Raw genomic sequence first — 19,917 nt, 5'->3', positions numbered from 1 at the left:
TCTTTCTTTCTTTCTTTCTTTCTTTTTTTCTTTCTTTCTTTCTTTTTCTTTTTCTTTCTTTCTCTGTCTCCCTTCCTCTTTCTTTCTTTCTTTTTTCTGTTTCTCTCCCCCTCATTCCTTCCTTCCTTCTTTCTTTTTCTTTCTCTCTCTGTCTTCTTCCCCCTTCCTTCCTTCCTTCCTTCCTTCCTTCCTTCCTTCCTTCCTCTTTCTTTCTTTCTTTCTTTCTTTCTTTCTTTCTTTCTTTCTTTCTTTCTTTCTTTCTTTCTTTCTTTCTTTCTTTCTTTCTTTCTTTCTTTCATCTGGCCACCCTCTTCACTTTAAGTGACTCTAGGCAGCTTAAAAGAATGGATGTTTTTGGTCATTTATAATCTCAAAGCCATCCACCCCGGGGTTCAAACATTCTACGAGCCACGTGACCTCCACATTCACCTTGAAATGTTGATCTATCGCAAACGGTCAGAGATCAAACCGAACCATTTCCCCCCTCTAAACTCTCCCTCAACACTGTGCTTGGGCGTCCCTTCTGCCCTTGCTCTGCTTTCTCTCCCGTCCTTGGATTTCATTGTCGGTTAATTATGTATTTTGCTTTGTCTTTTATTTATAAGCCACCCTGAAAAATCCTGTTTATCGGAGGGTAGCGTATAAATTCTTAAGTTAAACCCAAAGCACCTGACTCCTAATGTTCCTTCGCTCTGGGGCTACATAAATAGAAGTATTTGCAATGTGATTTTTTCTCTCCCCCCCCCCTCCTTCCTCAGCTGGAGGAACCTGGACTTAACTTTTTACAAGAGCTAAAAATGACAACCTGTACATTTTTGAAGAGCTTTCTTAAACTACATTGGCAATAAACTTCACGATCAGAGTGAGGGGGACCGTTAGTGCCAAATTCATCAGACAGACGGCAAATTGCTCAGTCTTCTAACATGAGGTCTCAGAAAGTTTGGTCCAACTCTGGAACCCACCACGAGTTTAAAACTGAATTTTCTACAGCTGCCTCTTAACCTTTTCCTCCGTGATAAATTGCTGAATCACCACTCGTTGTGCAAAGTTACAGCCATTTCGTTTAGTGACCGTTCCGAAGTCACACCGACACTGGCCAGAGAGAGACACAACTGGATGTTTTTTGGGTTTAGAAGTCTCCCAAGTCTCCTTGAGGGCTTCAACTCAGCCTGGCTACCCCTACCTTGCGAAAGGAGCTGAAGTGCCAAGCTTTTTCCTCGATTGCTATGCCCTCTTAATTGGCTGAAAAATCCTATTTGTGCCATCAGCAGCCAGGGTGAAACCATCCTATTTTTTTCCTAGCTATTTTTCTAATCACTCTTTCTCCCCCCCCCCCACTCTCCTTCCTCAGCTGCGGCTATCAAAACCTTACGCTTTGTTTTATCAAGCCCCCGTTCTCTTCTAATGATGCCTATTTGTAAATAGCACCGATAGGCTGCAATTAAGCCATTAGCGGCTAAATAAGCAAGCATGCTAATTAGGCCCTTCTACAAGGGATTTCTTTCTTTTTCTTTCTTTCTTTTTTTGGTGGTGGGGGGGGAGGAAATGGAGAGGCTGGAATTTACCTTTCATTAATCTGCCTTAATTGCCTGCTCGAAAGTCAACATAAATCAAGAGCTAGGAGTGATTTCTTGATATTAAAAAAAAAAAAAAAAAAAGTTCTCCCGTCGGCAATCGGCTGCAGATACTCCGGGCAGGAAGGCAAGCTGGCAAATTTTATTTTAATTATTTGTGTCCTGGTTGGACTAAGAGAGGGGGACAGGCCCAAGTTCACCTAGCTGGTTTTTCATGTCTAAGCGGGACTAGAACTCGCCGTCTCCTGGTGATTGGCCCAAAGTCAACCAGTTGGCTTTTATGGAGGGACTAGAACTCACCGTCTCCTGGTGATTGGCCCAAAGTCAATTAGCCGGCTTTTATGGAGGGACTAGAACTCACCGTCTCCTGGTGATTGGCCCAAAGTCAATTAGCCGGCTTTTATGGAGGGACTAGAACTCACCATCTCCTGGTGATTGGCTTCTGCAGGTTTCTGCTACTGGAAAATGTCCTGATTCTGATGTTCGTTTGGTTAAAATATTTATAACTGTTACAATAAAAATTCTTTCTGAGTAAAGCTTCAGGTTTCTTTGAATATAATACTTAAGGCAGGCTAATTGCATTACATTGATTTGCCTGCCCGTTAGTCAAATATTTTTTAATTCAACAACTCTCATCTATTGGAAAAAACCACCGATCCTTATTCAGCACGTGGAATTAACAAGGCGTGCTTGTTTTCCAGACTTGTTTGCTAAATAGAATTTAAATGACATGCTAAATTACCTTTCCCATCAACTGAGAGCAACGTAAGGGCTCAAGAATTCTACTCTGGCTACTTATTTCTCTCTTCCAGTTAAGTAAATACTTTGTAGGACCTTGAGAGTCCTGGTGATGAAACGAATATCGAGACGCCTGTTCATACTATAAAATATTTTAAATGTTATTGTTATAAAGAGAGAAAGAAGGAAAGAGAAGACGAGGATGGCCAAAACAAGGTGAATGAACTCAAAGACAGTGGTGATAAATGCAACATTAGAAGACTTGAAGGATCAAGTTGGGAACAGAGAGCTAATGCTGACTTAATAACACATAATCAAACAATGCATGCAACAGGTCTAACTTTCTGGAGAAGATTCTAATCTTGGGACAGTTGCAAGGAATTAGAAGAAGAGGACAACTAGGAGAAAGGTTGATGGACTCAGTTACAGTTGCGATGGGTCAACGTTGGAAGACCTGATTGGGGACATACCATCCTGGAGAAAATCTACCTGTGTGGTTACTAAGAGTTGACGCTGTCTTGATGATATCTAAGTAGTCAATTAATCAATGGAGCAAAAGAGAAGATGAGGATGACCACCAGCACGTTGGGTGGACATTGGCGATGGGAGCACCATTGGACGACCTGAAAGACCAAGTTGGGGACAGATCCTCCTGGAGAAAAATCTGTCTATGTGGTCACTAAGAGTTGACACTGGCATGATAGTACCTAATCAGTCAATTAATCAATGGGATGAGAGAGAAGGCGAGGACGACCAGCTGCAAAGTAGAGGGATTCAGTTACAACGGCGATAGGGTCAACTGATGGAAGACCACCTGAAGGACCAGATTGGAGACAGAATCTTCTGGAGAAATCTATCCGTGTGATCGCTAAGAGTTGACGTTGACGTGATGGTATCTAATCAGTCAATTAACCAATGGGAAGGAAGAGAAGATAATAATAGTAAAGTTGGAAGGGACCTTGGAGGTCATCTAGTCCAGCCCCCTGCTCAGGCACGAGAATGGCGATAACTAGGTTTGGAACAAGCTTCCCCAGCTCTGAAAAAAAAATGACCTTTCGTTACTTTGAAAGCTACAACTTTCTGTATGCTGCAACTTTAGAACTTCGTACGTCAAGTTCTGGAGAAATCTTCAGACAGTGAGGATGTCCAGTTTGAAGGCTTGATTTTTACTCTTTGAAAATTTAAAATTTAAATTTTTCAGAGTCTTCAATCCTCTGTACAATTAGCCGGATGCAAAAATCATCCATTTCTTTCCATTTTTGTGCAAGGCTCGGGTCTAAATACAAGATCCTGACTTTTAAAATGTTAAGGTTGGGGTATAAGACTAAAAAAAAAATGCCTTTTGTTTTGTTTTTTTTAATCTGTCTTGCTTCCCTCTTTTCTTTTCCTTCTGCTTATCAGTATTCACACCAGGTAATTCGGATCTCATTAAGTCCAATGACAGTGCAACTTTGCTTAGAAAGGCTGGTTTTTTTTCTTTCTTTTTTAACAAATTCCAGGTCCTTTGGGGAATTTCCACCAAGCCAATTTTTGCTTTTGTTTTTGTGTTTTTGCTCAGTAAGTATTTAAGGATAATGCCGATCCGACCGCCTTTTGTCCTCTAAAATCAGCCAGAAGCCTTAGCTCTTGACAGCAAACACATTAGCCTGATGGTATTTAAAAACAAGCCAGGACTGTAGCAAAATAGAAATAGTTGCATGCTGGCTTAACGTGCCGCCCCTGCCGTTTTCGGCTCAAGAAAAACGTGGGGGCGTTTGCCCCCCCTCCCCATTCGTATTAATTGAATTTTTAGAGCGAGCTTGCAGGTGTATCGATCGGAATTAAAATTTTCTACATCAAGGTCAATTTTGAACAGATCCTACAGGCGACACGTTAAAAAAGCCGAGTATTGTGTCTATCGGGGTATTGATAGAAAAACACTCAAATTTAACGGGGGGGGGGAGTTTTTTAAATGTAGTTTAAGCAATGCCCAGTAAATAGAATACAGGGATTCCTCAAATTCAACGGCACTGGAAAAAAGGGACTTATGACCGTTTTTCACACTTACGTCCGTTTGCAGCATCCCCGCGGTCACGCGGTCAAAATTTTGGATGCTTGGCAACCGGCTCGTATTTATGATAGTTGCAATGTCATCTGGAGGTGGTAATAATAATAATAATAATAATAATAATAATAATAATAATAATAATAATAATAATAATAATAATAATAATAATAATAATAATAAAGTTGGAAGGGACCTTGGAGATCATCTAGTCCAACCCCCTGCTCAGGCAGGAAACCCTATACCAGTGATGGCGAACCTTTTAGAGACCGAGTGCCCAAACTGCAACCCAAAATGCATCGTTGGGTGCCGGGTGGGTGTGGCCATTAGGTGGGTGTGGCCCATTGGGTGGGCGTGGCTGCGGTGGTAACGGAAGACTGGGTGGAACTAAAAAGTTCAATCAATTCCAACATTGCAAGATCTTTTTTTTCCCGCAAGAAGTTGGAATTGACTGATTGATTGAACCTTTTTTTTTTTTGCACATGGCGGCGGAGGCCTAAAACGAAAAGGTTTTATAAAACCCAGCTGAAGGCCTAGGACTGGGGCGACGGCGCGCGTGCCCACAGAGAGGGCTCTGAGTGCCGCCTCTGGCACCCGTGCCATAGGTTCGCCACCACTGCCCTATACCATTTCAGACAAATGGCTGTCCAGTCTCTTCTTAAAAACCTCCAGTGTTGGAGCATTCACCGCTTCTGGAGGCAGGTTGTTCCACCGGTTAATTGTTCTCACTGTCAGGAAGTTTCTCCTTAGTTCAAGGTTGCTTCTCTCCTTGGTTAGTTTCCATCCGTTGCTTCTTGTCCTGCCTTCTTCTGGTGCTTTGGAGGATAGCTTGACTCCTTCTTCTTTGGGGCAGCCCCTGAGATGTTGGATATAAGTTCTCCACCTTGAGTTATTTATAAAACATAATAATAATAATAATAATAATAATAATAATAATAATAATAATAATAATAATAATAATAATAATAATAATAATAATAATAAAGGCGTGAGACCTTTGAACAACCACTAAACGGACGGTCGTAAGTCTGTATTTTGGCTCCCTAACCAGACTGCAAGCGAAAAAATCTCCTTTTTAATATGATCAGGCGCTGCCATTCGCCAGAGGTTTTCAGCCCACGCTCCGTGGGCCAGCGGTGGGATTCAGAAGCAGGGGGCCTCCCCCCGATTTCCCGAAACTCGAGTCTTTGAACCCGAATGTAGATGATCAACGTGACAAGCCGGAAAACAAGGAGAAAACGGAGGCAGATTGATATATATATATTTTTATCACGATAGGACCCGGGTGCTTTGATGGAGCGCTTTGTTAGAGGCGAAAGGTGGAGAGCTGGCTGCCATCCTTTGCCTCTGCTTAAAAGCGGCGTTCCTCACCTTTGCAAGAGAGATGCTAAAACATCTTTTTTTAAAAAAATAAAAAATGGCACTTGTCAGTTGCACTTTATGTGAGCCCTTCCCTTTTTAACGTCTCTGTTTTAACATCGGGATGTGCTTTCCTGCAGGTGAAAGTTTCAGACCGTGCTAATCCGTTGGTGAAATCTTGCTCTTCTGCTAATAATTGCCTTTGCTTTGGGATGGATGAAGGAGGAGGAGGAGGGAGATATGGAGAGCCTCCATCACCTTCTCCTCCTTTCTCTCCATCCTCTCCTTCTCCTTTCTCTCCATCGTCTCCTTCTCCTTTCTCTCCATCCTCTCCTGCTTCCTTTCTCTCCATCGTCTCCTTCTCCTTTCTCTCCATCCTCTCCTGCTTCCTTTCTCTCCATCGTCTCCTTCTCCTTTCTCTCCATCCTCTCCTGCTTCCTTTCTCTCCATCGTCTCCTTCTCCTTTCTCTCCATCGTCTCCTGCTTCCTTTCTCTCCATCGTCTCCTTCTCCTTTCTCTCCATCCTCTCCTGCTTCCTTTCTCTCCATCGTCTCCTTCTCCTTTCTCTCCATCGCCTCTTTCTCCTTTCTCTCCATCGCTTCCTTCTCCTTTCTCTCCATTGTCTCCTCTTTCTCTCCATTGCCTCCTTCTCCTTTCTCTCCATCACCAACTTCTCCTTTCTCTCCATCGTCTCCCCTTTCTCTCCATCGCTTCCTTCTCCTTTCTCTCCATCGCCCCTTCTACTTTCTCTCCATCATCTCCTTCTCCTTTCTCTCCATTGTCTCCCTCTCCTTTCTTTCCATCACCAACTTCTCCTTTTTCTCCATTGCCTCCTTCTCCTTTCTCTCCATCGTCTCCTCTTTCTCTCCATCGCTTCCTTCTTTCTCTCCATCATCTCCTTCTCCTTTCTCTCCATCGTCTCCTCTTTCTCTCCATCGCCTCCTTCTCCTTTCTCTCCATCGTCTCCTCGTTCTCTGCATCATCTCTTCTCCTTTCTCTCCGTCGCTATTAAGATCTCGTGCAATGGTCTCTGATTTCCAAAATCCCCCCCCCTCTTTGCTTCCTCAGTCGCCACAACAGCTGTCGGTTTTTTCCAGGGTCAACACAACCTTGGTGTGAAATTGGGAGCTTTTCATGTTGCTGCACCTGTTGTGAGGAATTTAAGCAAGTGTTTACAAGCTTAAGTGAGCACCCCGTTGCCTAATTGTTTGGCAGATCTTCGTGTACGGGACGGAAGTTCTCACTGGCGTGAAATCCAGCATTCAGAAAGCCATTTTTAATCAAGTACGCCCTTTTCAAAGTGAGGATGAAATGGACCTGAGACACACACACACACACCTTATACACCTTGCTAGAGGTGAGGTTGTCTCCCTATACACGGAGTCCTCGACTTAACAAACAGCTTGCCTCCAGAAATCGTGGGCGCTCCATCACTGGAGATTTTTAAGAAGAGGCTAGACAGTCACTTGTCTGAGATGGTATATAGGTCCTCCTACTTGAGCAGGGGGCTGGACTAGAAGACCTCCAAGGTCCCTTCCAGCTCTATTCTATTCTTCCTCCTTAAAACTGTGGCACTGAGTTCAGATCACACCTAGGCAGAAGTTAAACCCTTCACGTTTGTAGGTAGTTTTCCACTTAACAACCATTCGTTGTAATAAGAAATAACGGGGCAACAAGGACAAATACTCTAAAGAAGAATAAGGGGGGGGAAAATGTAAATAATAGAAGATTACTGTTACGAAATTGCTGTTAAAATATATACTGTGTATATATGTGTGTTATGTTTTGTTTTGTTTTGTTGGTTTAAATAATAAAAATTAAAAACAACAAAAAAACAACAACCATTCGTTGCAAAAAAAAAAATCGGGCGCGGTTCCCTTAGCAGCTGCCTCGCTTAGCAACGGGAAATAGCTGGTCCCAAATAATTGTCGTAAAGTCAAGGACTTACCTGTATTTGGATAACCTGCTGCCTTCTCGGTATTTGTACGGTCACGCTTTCCCTCTTTTTTTTTCTTTTTTTTACTTTTTGGTTCCGAAGGTAACTTTGGGAAAGGTGTTAAAAGTGATCGTGGTGATGAGAAGCCTGTTCATCGACCGGACCATCGTCAAAGGTTTCCATGAAAATGTCTACACGGAAGACGGCAAGGTAAGCATCCCTTTTGCGTCTCAAATGGGGGGGAAAAGAAAAAAAAAAAGTGACTTAGTACGAGCGCTAGTGAGTGTGACTTGCTCCCTGTGTATATGTGGCAGCTCTGAGCTGGGTTATTTTGATTTGTTTATTTATTTTTTCTTGCAGACGTTTCAGGACCCAGCTAGGCAACCTCATCAGTGCTAATCGGTGTGACTTGCTCCCGGTTCATATACAGTAGCGCTGGACTTGGTTTCCTTGCCGATGTTTTATGACCCAACTGGACAACGTCATCAGTGCTACAAGCGAGTGGGGCCTGCGTAGTGGAGGACAGAGAGAGGGAGGAGGACTGTGGGGTCCTTAGCGCTCTCTGAGCTTGGTGGTTTTACAGAGGTTTCATTACCAAACTAGGTAGCAGCAGCAGCAGCACACTGTTGCTGTTACCTAGTTTGGTAATGAAACGTCTGCAAAAGACCCACCAAGCTCAGATAGCAACAAGGACCCCACAGTCGTCGTCGTCGTCGTCCTCCTCCTCCTCCTCCTCCTCCTCCTCCTCCTCTCCACAATTCCACTCCTTTCAAGCACTGATGATGTAACCTAGTTGGGTAATGAAATGTCTGCCAGGAAACAACCAAATGCAAAGAGCACTAAGGACCCCATAGTTGTTGTCCTCCTCCTCCTCCTCCTCCACCGCCACCACCACCACCGCCATGCAAACCCCACTCCCTTCCAGCACTGATGTTGCTACCTAGTTGGATCATGAAACATCTGCCAGAAAAGAACCCCGATTGCTCAGAATGCCCCCCTGAAGCTCAGAGGGCACCAAGAACCCCACAGTTCAACCCTGAGCTTCAGATATTCTCCTCTATCAATTCCAAACTTTCTCCAGCAGGCCTCTCGTGGGCTTCCTTCATTGGCCTCTGCCCAGCGTGCCAAACGTCAACAAGGTTGAAAGGAACCTAGTTGGCTTCTATCCCGACCCCACCCGTGTCTTTCTCCTGGGCCCTTCTACACTCCCCCGGTCCTAAACCTCTTGGGGGAGAGAGAGAGAGAGACTCACCCCGACTGGGCAAGTTCGAGATTTATCTTATTCCTTTTATTTATTAAATTTGTTTGCGCCCACCTCGCCACAAGGGGACTCTGGGCGGAGGTAGGGCCTCTTAACACCTGGCCCAAGACACCTCCATGGTCTGCACCAGGTAGGTCTCCTGGAACATTACCCCACCTGGGTGATGTTAATGCTCTGCCTTCGTTAATTACCGAGTATCAGTAAGCAAAGGCTGCTTTGTGCCTTCCAGCGTTGAGTCGAGTCGGTAGAAGGCCTGGCTGTATCAAAGCCGGAGCTTCAAAGGTAGGCAGAGCTGTCTCCCAAGCAATTTCTGATCCCTGTATTCTTCCCACTTCAAAGCCGAGCTGTATGTGTGTTTGGGTGAAGGGAAGGGTGGCGGGGAGGGAGGAGAGGGGGGGGCGCGAATCGGATTCCTCTAATAAGTGTTGGCACCAGCTCCGTTTGATATTAGATGCAGCGAACATTTTGATTTGTGATCGCCTTTGAAATCATTCAGGCGACCTTCAGAGAGCGGCCACTGGTGTCTTGCGCCAGGGAGGGGTGTCGGGGAGGGTGGGGGGGCGCGGGGAGGAAGAACGAGAGGAAAGAGAGAGAGGAGGAGGAGGAGGAGGGAAAGGGAGGAAGAGTGAGAGGAAGAGAGCGCGAGAAAAAAAAGAAAAAGGGAAAGAGAAAGAGGGAGAGGAAAAGAGAAAGGGAGAGAAAGAAAGAGAGGAAGAAAGAAAAAGAGGGAGAGAAAGAGATGAGAGAGAATGAAGGAGAGAAGGAAAAGATAGAAAGATGAGAGCAAGAGAGAGAGAGAGAGAAAAAGAGAGAAAGAAAGGAAGAAAGGAAAAAAGAGAAAGAGGGAGAGAAAGAGAATGAAGGAGAGAGGAAAAAGACGGAGAGATGAGAGCAAGAGAGTGAGAGAGAGAAAGAGAGAAAGGGAGAGAAAGAAAGAGGAAGAAAGAAAAAGGAGAGAGAGATGAGAGAATGAAGGAGAGAAGGAGGGAAAAGACGGAGAGAGATGAGAGCAAGAGAGTGTGAGAGAGGGAGAGAAAGAAAGAGAGGAAGAAAGAAGAAAGAGATGAGAGAGAATGAAGGAGAGAAGGAGGGAAAAGACGGAGAGAGATGAGAGCAAGAGAGTGAGAGAGAAAGAGGGAGAGAAAGAAAGAGAAGAAGAAAGAAAAAGAAAGAGAGATGAGAGAGAATGAAGGAGAGGAGGGAAAAGACGGGAGAGAGATGAGAGCAAGAGAGTGTGAGAGAGAAAGAGAGAGAAAGAGGGAGAGAAAGAAAGAGGAAGAAAGAAAAAGGGAGAGAAAGAGATGAGAGAAAATGAAGGAGAGAAGGAGGGAAAAGATGGGAGAGAGATGAGAGCAAGAGAGAGAGAAAAAGAGAGAGGGAGAGGAAAGAGAGAGAGAGAAAGAGGGAGAGAAAGAGGAGAGAGAGAGAAAGAGATGAGAGAGAGAAGGAGGGAGAGAAAGAGGGAAAAGACGAGAGAGATGAGAGCAAGAGAGTGTGTGTGTGAGAGAGAGAGAAATAAAAGAGAGAGGGAGAGGGAGGCCCGGTTTAATTCGCATGCAGGAAAGACGCCTTGAAAATTGTGTTTTTCAGCAGCTTTCCCCCCCCTCCCAAAGTTACAAATGTGTGCCTTGATTGAAAGTGAAAAGTTGAAGAATAATAGACCCGCAAGCCTGCATTGTGTAGCTCGCCCACTTCATTTCGACCGGAGGCCGGTGTGTGTGTGTGTGTGTGCAGTTAGGATGGAGACTTTACAAGCCCTGCATATGCTTTGCCTTCTTTAAAATAAAATAAAATAAAATAAAATAAAATAAACCTTTGGGGAGCGTTAAAAGCTGACCAGATTGAATTATGCCGGGGCCTTGTCCGTCTGGATGTTGAGCACCTCTTTGGACGATAGAAGGTTTCTTGTTGTATATACAGTTCAATTCCTTTCAAAATTAAAGAGCCCAAAGGGGGGAGGGGGGAAAGAAGGAGATTGATCCATTCTAAGGTCCTCTAGCCAGGATCGGCTAGTGTAGCTGGAACAGGGTTGGGTGGTGAACTTCACCTCCGCTCAGAAGATGGTCAACGAAGGTTGGTAGGATGGCAGGAATCCATCAGGGTCCTCTTCTGAGTTACAGTAGTGGCCAAAATTGTGGAAACCTTTCGGGGGAAAGTGTACAGTAGAAATGCCACCTTTGGTTAAGTTTCCACCCATTTTTTTCCTTCTAATCTCTTTATAACTGTAGCCTCGTTCGCTTGATAATACTATTTTCCATCGCTTTCTGGGCGACCGGTCCACTCTTTGCACCGTTACTTTAATTTTATTACGTTTTACAAGCTCACTCAATGAAAGAACACCAAAAAAACCCAACAAACTTGATAGCGATCACATAACACACTGACAAATGTCCTCCTCTCAGCTTCAATACGTGACATCAAGAACTGAATCCTACTGTGATCTGATTGGCTCATTGCCAACGTCTGTCTGTCTGTCCATCCATCCTCTACCTATCCATCCATCCATTATCTGTCTGTCTATCTGTCTGTCTGTCTATTCATCCATCCATTATCTATCTATCCATCCATCCATACTCTGTCTGTCTGACTGTCTGTCTATCCATCCATCCATCCATCCATCCATCCATCCATCCATCCATCCTCTTCCTGTCTGTCTGTCTGTCCGTCCGTCCGTCCGTCCGTCCGTACATCCATCCATCCATCCATTATCTATCTATCCATCCATCCAATATCTATCTTTCTATCTATCTATCTATCTATCTATCTATCTATCTATCTATCTATCTATCTATCTATCCATCCATCCATCCATCCATTATCTATCTATCCATCCATCCATCCATCCATCCATCCATTATCTATCTATCTATCTATCTATCTATCTATCTATCTATCTATCTATCTATCTATCTATCTATCTATCTATCATCTATGACTACATTTTCAAGAAAAGATTGGACAACGATTTGTCTTGAGAACCGTCATCCCTTGAGCAGGTTGGACTAGAAGACCCCCAAGGGTCCCTTCCACCCCTACGATTCGATGCCCTGTTCGACGGAGGGAACATAAAAACACAAGTAGACTTGCAAGATTCTCTTGCTATAACTCTCGGGAGAAAAGTAGAATTCTAGTCTCCGGATGGAGTCCCTTTCCTAATCTGATCCACCTCGTAGGCTTGACAAGACCGTGGGGAGCCACCCTTAGTCTGTCGGGGCAGTTTTCTCCGCCTCCGCTCCCATCTCTCCGTCGTCTCCCCCCTATGTCGGTCGCAAGGGCTCCTTGCCCCGTGACCTCTGTTCTTGTATGCCTGTCAAGGGCCAGGCACGTTTGGGAGCGCTCGATGAATAAATAATAGCAATAACTAAAATATTAATTGAGCCGTACTTCTGGACAGGAATGGAAAGCACCACGCTCTTCTCAGATATTTGGAATGTGAAAAGAATTAGGCCACACGCCTTGACTTGGGAGCGAGAGGGTTGCATAACGGGTGCCATTTTTTTGACTGTGTAAATGGAATTGTAAGCTTAAATAGGTACAGGTAGTCCTCGACTCAAAACAGTTCGTTTAGTGGCCGTTCGAAGTAACAAGGGCACTGGAAAAAAAGTGACCGATGAGCGTTTTTCGCACTCACGACCGTTGCAGCCTCCCTGTGGTCCTGTGATCAGAATTCAGACCCTTGGCCACTGGCTCGTATTTATGACTGTCGTAAGTGTCCCGGGGTCACGTGATCTGGCGAGCAAACCAGAATCTGGGAACATCATATTCATTTAACAACCGTCTTCCTCGCTTAACGACTGCAGTGATTCGCTGGCAAGAAAAGTTGCAAAATGGGACAGAATTCACTTAACAGGGGTCTCACTTAGCGACGGAAAGTTTGGCCTCCTTTGGGCTTGAAAGTTGAGGACTACCTGGAAAAGTTTCGATCGAGTGACGGGCAGGTAAGAACGTACCTGGGAATTTCCTAAATAAGATTTGACTTCCCACCTTATCAATCACAAGTGGGCTCTCCTATATTTCATTCTTGGTTACATCTTACGATACGCAAATAGTTTTATTGGGCATAAACGCCCAGCGGGACTCCAAATTATGACGCAGAAATCCATATTATCCAATATTTGGGGGAGGGATGAACGAAAGCTATTCTTGATTTACTCCCCACTCGAAAGCGAAAGATAAGCGATTAAACTGCACACAATTACTTAGCCATGTCTAATTTAATTGTCTAATGCTGCCCTCTCCGTAATCCCATTTATCAAGATAAAGGTTTCTGGCCTTGACGTTATAATCTGAAAATATCCAACTTGGAGAATGTATAACTTTGTTCCCTGAGTTTTGGGCCGTAATATCCCTCCTCACCTCCCATCTCCGGATCTAAATGTAATATTTAGCAGAGGGGAGGGGGATTTTTATTTACTTCCCGCAGGGCAGAATTCTGCCTTAATTCAGCTAAATGTTTTCTGTGTCACTTGTCACTGAATTACTTATGTTGTGGACACAAGGATGCATCAAAGCATTGAAAGATGCCCTTGTTATAAGCACCGTTCTGGGGCTGTTAAATATTCATATGGATCAGCACAATCTGTTCCAACTGAGTTGAAGCAATCTTGCAACTGCGAAACATCACAGCGGCCCCGCCTGAGTGAGTTCATCCTGGACCCAGGAATATGTCACTCCAGGAGAAACTTTGGAAGGGCTGAAGGCCAAGGAATGTTGAGCTGGTCCTTTAGCTCCTGCTACAAAGAAGGCGACGGAATAACAAGAGTTGGAAGGGACCTGGGAGGTCTTCTAGTCCAACTTCCTGCTCAGGCAGGAAATCCTATATGATTTCTGACAGATGGTTGTCCAATCTCATCTTGAAAAGCCTCCAGGGATGGCGCAACCAGAACTTCTGGAGGGAAGCGGTTCCACTGGTTAATTGTTCTCACTGTCAGGAGATTTCTCCTTAGTTCTAGGTTGATCCTCATCTTCCAGCCTTGGGTATACTGATAAGACCTCAACTGGTTGTTTAAAAGTTAAGGTTTATGTTGAGTTCCCATTGTTTTGTTTTGTTTGAAAGAATCATCAAATTAACTGGTCTTGGATGCAAGCTCAAGAGAAGTTAGTAGATAGATAGGAGATGTGTTGGGGGTGTCCTTCTCTGTGGTCCCCATCCTCTTTTCACCTTCAAGGTTTCCCAGTATCCAGTCTTCTCCAAAGAAATCTCTTTTCTCATTTGGTGGCCAGAGTATTTAAGCTTCCACTTCGGAACCTGTCCTTCCAAACGGCAGCCAGGGTTGATCGATCGATTGCAGTCCAAGGGACTTGAAAGTTGGGTTGTACCTAAAAATGCATGATGGTTGTTTGGAACAGGCAGTAGCTCCAGTGACAACCTGTCTCTGGCTCTTAATGGGGAAGGATCTGTCTTTGAAGTCTTCCTGTCGAAAGAAAATATGGATTGCGTTGTTGTTGTTTTTTTAACGGAAAGAGTAAGTTATCCATTAACCGCGTTCTGCACAGGTCAATTTTAGAGGACCAAGGAAAGAGATTCAAACTGTACAACCGTGCAACTCATCCTGAACATCTGAGCACGCTTAACCAACTCTTCAGTCTTCCTCAGCCCAACCCTTCCTAAAAAATTGAAAATGTTAGTTTCCTTTTGTACCCTGTGGGCATATCAGGAATAACAGGGATGTAATAATAATAATAATAATAAATAATAATAATAATAATAATAATAATAATAATAATAATAATAATAATAATAATAATAATAATAATAATAATAATAATAATAATGAAGACCAGAAAAATAATGACAATGAATCATGCCCTTCATCCACGAAGTGACATTGACAGACTTTATCTACCAAGGCAAATAGGTGGGCGTGGAATGCTGCAAGTACATCAGATGGTTGAAGAAGAAAAAATGGCTTTGGAAGAATATCTGAAGGACAATGATGAAGATGCACTGAAATTAGGTGCGATGATCCATAATAATAATTAAAAAAAAAGTTGGAAGGGACCTTGGAGGTCATCGAGTCCAACCCCCTGCTCAGGCAGGAAACCCTACACCATTTCGGACAAATGGCTGTCCAGTCTCTTCTTAAAAACTTCCAGCATTGGAGCATTCACCGCTTCTGGAGGCAGGTGGTTCCCCTGGTTAATTGTTCTCACTGTCAGGAAGTTTCTCCTTAGTTCTAGGTTGCTTCTCTCCTTGATTAGTTTCCATCCGTTGCTTCTCGTCCTGCCTTCAGGCGCTTTGGAGAATAGCTTGACTCCCTCTTCTTTGGGGCAGCCCCTGAGAGATTGGAATGCTGCTATCCTGTCCCCCCTGGTCCTTCTCTTCATTAGACTAGACATACCCAATTCCAGCAACCATTCCTTATATGTTTTAGCCTCCAGTCCTCTGATCATCTTTGTTGCTCTTCTCTGCACTCTGTATGTAAAATAAGCCTACCAAAGCTTGAATGGATCTTGAGTTGTTAGAAATATGCTAATACAGATTCTTTTTTTTCTCTCCCCTAGCTTGATATATGGTCGAAGTCCAGCTATCAGGTCTTCCAGAAGGTAAGGTTCTAGACTTCTAAGAGGCAGGCCTTGCTTACAGAAATGGGATTGGATTTGGCTAAGCTAACGAGGTGATCCCGCTGAACTGAAATTCCCAGGATTCTTATTTTGGGAGCTGAACCTGACATGCAAAAAAAGTTTTGACCTTGGGAAATTTCTCTCAGATCAAAAGGGAAAGCTTTGGGGAGGTATGAAACCGCCCGGTCCTTAACTAGCATTAAAAGCAGAATAGCACACTAGTTAGTCTGTTACTCTGGAGACAGGGTGAGAATTAAAGGATTAGACACTTCTTCTTTTTCTAATTTCTTCTCCCTTCTCAAAATGCACGGAGAGAAGGGTTTTTATAATGAAAAGCAGCCGAAGAACAGAGGCCACGGTGATAATCCCTTCATCAATAATGCCTCCAACTTGTTACAGCTGACGAAACCGCTTTTCTTTGGGCGGTGAAAAACTTTTTTCCCCTGCTTGGACCTTTTTTTAAAAAAAATCCATAACCCTTACGGCCATTTGTTTAGCGACCGTTCAGAGTTACAACAGCGCTGGGGGAAAAAGTGACTTTTGCTCATTTTCCTACCCTTAGTGACCGTTGCAGCCTCCCTGTGGTCACGTGATCAAAATTCAGGAGCTCGACAACTGACTCACATTTATGACGAGTCGCAGTGTCCCAAGGTCACGTGGGAACAAAACTCACTTAGCAACTGTCCAAAGTCATCCAATCAGCAACTAGCTTGGCCACACAAATGTTGGGCTCAATTGGGGCCGTAAACTGAGGACTATACCTGTATATTAAATGAATAGATGATACAAATTGCTTTGAACGGGACTGTAAATTGAAGTGAAGTCAATAATTGAAGTAAATGACTTTCTTCAACATACATGCTATTTTGTCCTCATCACACCCATTTCTTGGTTTAGTCCTGCCCACCTTTATCCTGAGCACGACTCCTGGCTGTTGGTCCAAAGTCATCCAATCAGCTTTCGTACCTAAGGAGGGACTAGAACTCCCAATCGCCTGGGGATTGGCCCAGAGTCACCCAGCTGGCTTTCATCCCTAAGGCAGGACTAGAACTCCCCGTCTCCTACTGATAGTCCCCATCTCCTGATGACTGGCCCAAAGTTATCCAGTCAACTTTCAGAGCTAAGCTGGGACTAGAACTCACCGTCTCCTGGCGATTGGCCCAAAGTCACTCAGCTGGCTTTTGTGCCTAAGGTGGGACTAGAACTCACCATCTCCCAGTCTCCAGCCTGGTGCCTTGCCTGCTAGGCCAAACTGGCTCTCTGGAATTTATAATAGAAGACTGGAAAGTACAGAGACACACCTTCTGCTAAGCATCTATCCTTGTCTAGAAAGTAATATGGAATCACCCAACTATGTTTGAGCATTCAGAGACAAAGAGGTCATCTATTTCTTCTGATTGGTTGGGTGGCCTGTAATGTACACCTATGACAATGTCACTTTTTTTTCCTTCTCTTTTCTATTGACCCATAGACCTTCTGGAGAGATTTTAATCTTTGATCCCGTGCATTTCTGCAGATATGTCGTGTTCTCTTACACATCTGTGCAACCCCCCCTCCTCTTTTTGTAGACCTGTTTCCTTTGAACCATTTGCATCCATCCATCAGTCCATTCTATCCGTGGGTTTCGTCCCGCCAGGTTTCTGTTGTGTCAAGCCCTCCCTCGTGTACTATTGCTTCTAGTTCGCCCCGTTTGTTCCCCAGGCTTTGAGCATTGTCATAGATAAATTACATCTATTTTACCTCATTTCCCAGGAAAATCAGCCCCTGGTTTATTTGGGGTTTGTCGCAGACGTGCGCGCGCGACGTGTATAAGAAATATTGTCAAGCGTTCCTCCTGTGCCTTGATTATAAGAGATCGATGGCTACCTTGGCAGACGATGTTATTAAGTTTTAAGTTTTTATAACTGGTTTATTTGGTTTGGATTGGTTTTTTTTTTCTTTCTTCTTCTGGGTATCCATAGAGCTGCTTGCGTGTGGGTGGGTGTTTTGAACTTGGAGAGAAATAAAATAAAACTATTATAAGCTCACTTCCCCTCCTGCTGCAAAGATAACTCAGAGACAAATAAATCAGGAGGATGCACGAACATTTTGCAGAATCCTGCCACTCCAGACATGATTAACGATGTCATTTTAATATTATTTTTTTTTATTAATAATTTCAAGGGGTCCCTTAAAACTTCACTTGATTTACGAAAAAAAAAAAGGTTTCCAAAAGCAGAAACGGTTGTCTTCTCTTTGAATGAGTCATGCCCCATTTTATGACCTTTTCTCGCCAAGGTTGTTAAGCGAATCACAGGGTCATTAAATGAATCCGGCTTCCCCCCGTTGACTTTGCTAGTCAGAAGCCAGCTGGGAAGGTCGCAAATTGTGATCACGCGATCCCAGGATGCTACAACCTTCATAAATAGATGCCGGTTGCCAAGCACCCCAAATTTTGATGGCATAAACTGTGATAAGGCTGCAACGGCCGTAATTGCGAGGACCAGTGGTAATCACAATTTTCAGCACCATCGTAACTTTGAATGGTCACTAAACAAATGATTGTAAGTCAAGGACTACCAACAATATATATCCGGGGTCTTCAAACTTGGCCCTTGTATGACTTGCGGACTTCAACTCCCAGAATTCCTCAGCCAGCCAGGGCTGGCTGAGGAATTCTGGGAGTTGAAGTCCGCAAGTCATACAAGGGCCAAGTTTGAAGACCCCAGATATATAGGAAAGTAACCTCAAACTGAATTTCAGCACCTTGGAGAGCTCATAAGAAAGTTTTTGTGTCTTTTTGGTCCTTTGACCAGATTCCTGGTTGCTAGTTTCGTTGACTTGGTTCATCTCAAAAATAATAATAATTATAATAATAAGTAGAGCCCAACTTAGTATAGATAGTATAGATAGTCCTCAGCTTACAACTTAGTATAGATAGTCCTCAGCTTACAACCATTCATTTAGTGACCGTCTGAAGTGGCAAGGGCACTGAAAAAAGTGACTTGTGACCGTTTTTCACACTTACGACCGTTTGCAGCATCCCCATGGTTCACGCGATCCAAATTCAGACGCTTGGCAACCGGCTCGTATTTACGACGGTCGCAACGTCCCCGGGGTCCCGTGACCCCCTTTTTTGCGACCTTCTGAGAAGCAAAGTCAGTTGGGGACACCAGATTCACTTAACAACCGCTGGCTCAGGAATTCTGGGAGTTGAAGTCCACGAGTCATACAAGAGCCAAGGTTGCCTACCCCTGACTTAACCACTGGGGCAGGAAAGGGGGTCAAATGCAGCAAAACTGACTGAACAACTGTCTCTCTTAGCAACGGAAAAATTGGGCTCGATTGTGGCCGTAAATCGAGGACTCCGTGTATCGGGGTGCGTGACCACCAAAATCCATCCCAGCCTTAGGCTACCCTCAGAAGTGGGGAAAAAAGACATGGCAGGAGAAGACTCTGAGCGATTGTTGCCCGTAACACACGTGGAGGGGGTGAGGAGGTACTCCCTGTCTCCCAAATCACCCTCCCTGCTTGAAAAAATTCCCCCCATTTGCCTAAAAGCCACATCTGGACCGGATCAAGTTCCTGTTTCTCTCAAACTGCGAATATCTGCCGCTTCTGGTCCACCCTGTCGTTGGGACTCAGCTCTGCTTTCACTTCGTCGTCGCTTGCAAACTTCGTTGAGATCTTTTCTTGGGCTATTAAGCTCCGCAGAGGTGTTTAATTTGAGGGGGGGGGAGGCAAGGCGGTCAGCTTCCCCGAAGACCCATTATAGTTGAAGCGTTCAGGTTTTCACCGAAAGTTCACCCCCAGAGGTTTTTTCCCCGAGCGCCCGTGCAGAGTGGTTGAGCTTTTGTTCGCCTTGGCAAACCAGCAGGGAGAATCTGAAAGAATGGAGCCGCCAGACGCGAGTCGGACGCGCTAAAGAGCACCATCACAAAAGGGCCGAGGGAAGTTGAGCCGTCGCGGCCTCTTCCTGACATTTTCAACGCGGCAGGGGGAGAGGCAGGGATGATCTCTCTAACCTTTGTGTGAAAGCTCCGAGCGCTGAAATAAGCAGGAGAATAAATACCCTTGCCGAAATAAACAAGGGGAAGAACTCTTGAGGTGGGCCGAGTCCTCTTCTCTCTCCGTTCCAAAGGCCGCCTCTTACAAAAGGCTTTTGCAATATCGATCGATTTCATGTCCTCATGTTGTGGTGTGGATCGTTCGGTTTTTGGTTTGGTTGCTAAAATATCCTCGTGGCATTTTACAGCAAAGGCCGGCTAGCCCAAGAAAAATCAAGGACTCGTACAGCTGGCCCTACAACTTACAACTTACAACCATTCATTTAGTGACTGTTTAAAGTTTACAATGGCATTGAAAAAAGGGACTTACGATGGATGGATGGATGGATGGATGGATGGATGGATGGATGGATGGATGGATGGATGGATGGATGGGTGGGTGGGTGGGTGGGGGG

At 44.5% G+C, this 19,917-nt stretch overlaps 1 protein-coding gene across 1 annotated transcript in view; it reads left to right on the top strand.

The window, feature by feature from the left end:
- MED27 (mediator complex subunit 27) overlaps nt 1–19,917 on the top strand; it is a 74,349-nt gene that overhangs the window by 47,200 nt on the left and 7,232 nt on the right. The window contains exons 5-6 of the mRNA XM_015822104.1: nt 7,754–7,861; nt 15,417–15,458. Of these exons, the coding sequence (XP_015677590.1) occupies nt 7,754–7,861; nt 15,417–15,458 (150 nt within the window). The remainder of the gene's footprint in view (nt 1–7,753; nt 7,862–15,416; nt 15,459–19,917) is intronic.

The sequence above is a fragment of the Protobothrops mucrosquamatus genome, unplaced genomic scaffold (genome assembly GCF_001527695.2).
Source record: "Protobothrops mucrosquamatus isolate PMUCROS unplaced genomic scaffold, P.Mucros_1.0 scaffold1463, whole genome shotgun sequence".
Lineage (NCBI taxonomy): Eukaryota > Metazoa > Chordata > Lepidosauria > Squamata > Viperidae > Protobothrops > Protobothrops mucrosquamatus.
Note: the sequence above shows the minus strand (reverse complement) of the source record. Positions and strands in the feature narration are given on the sequence as shown.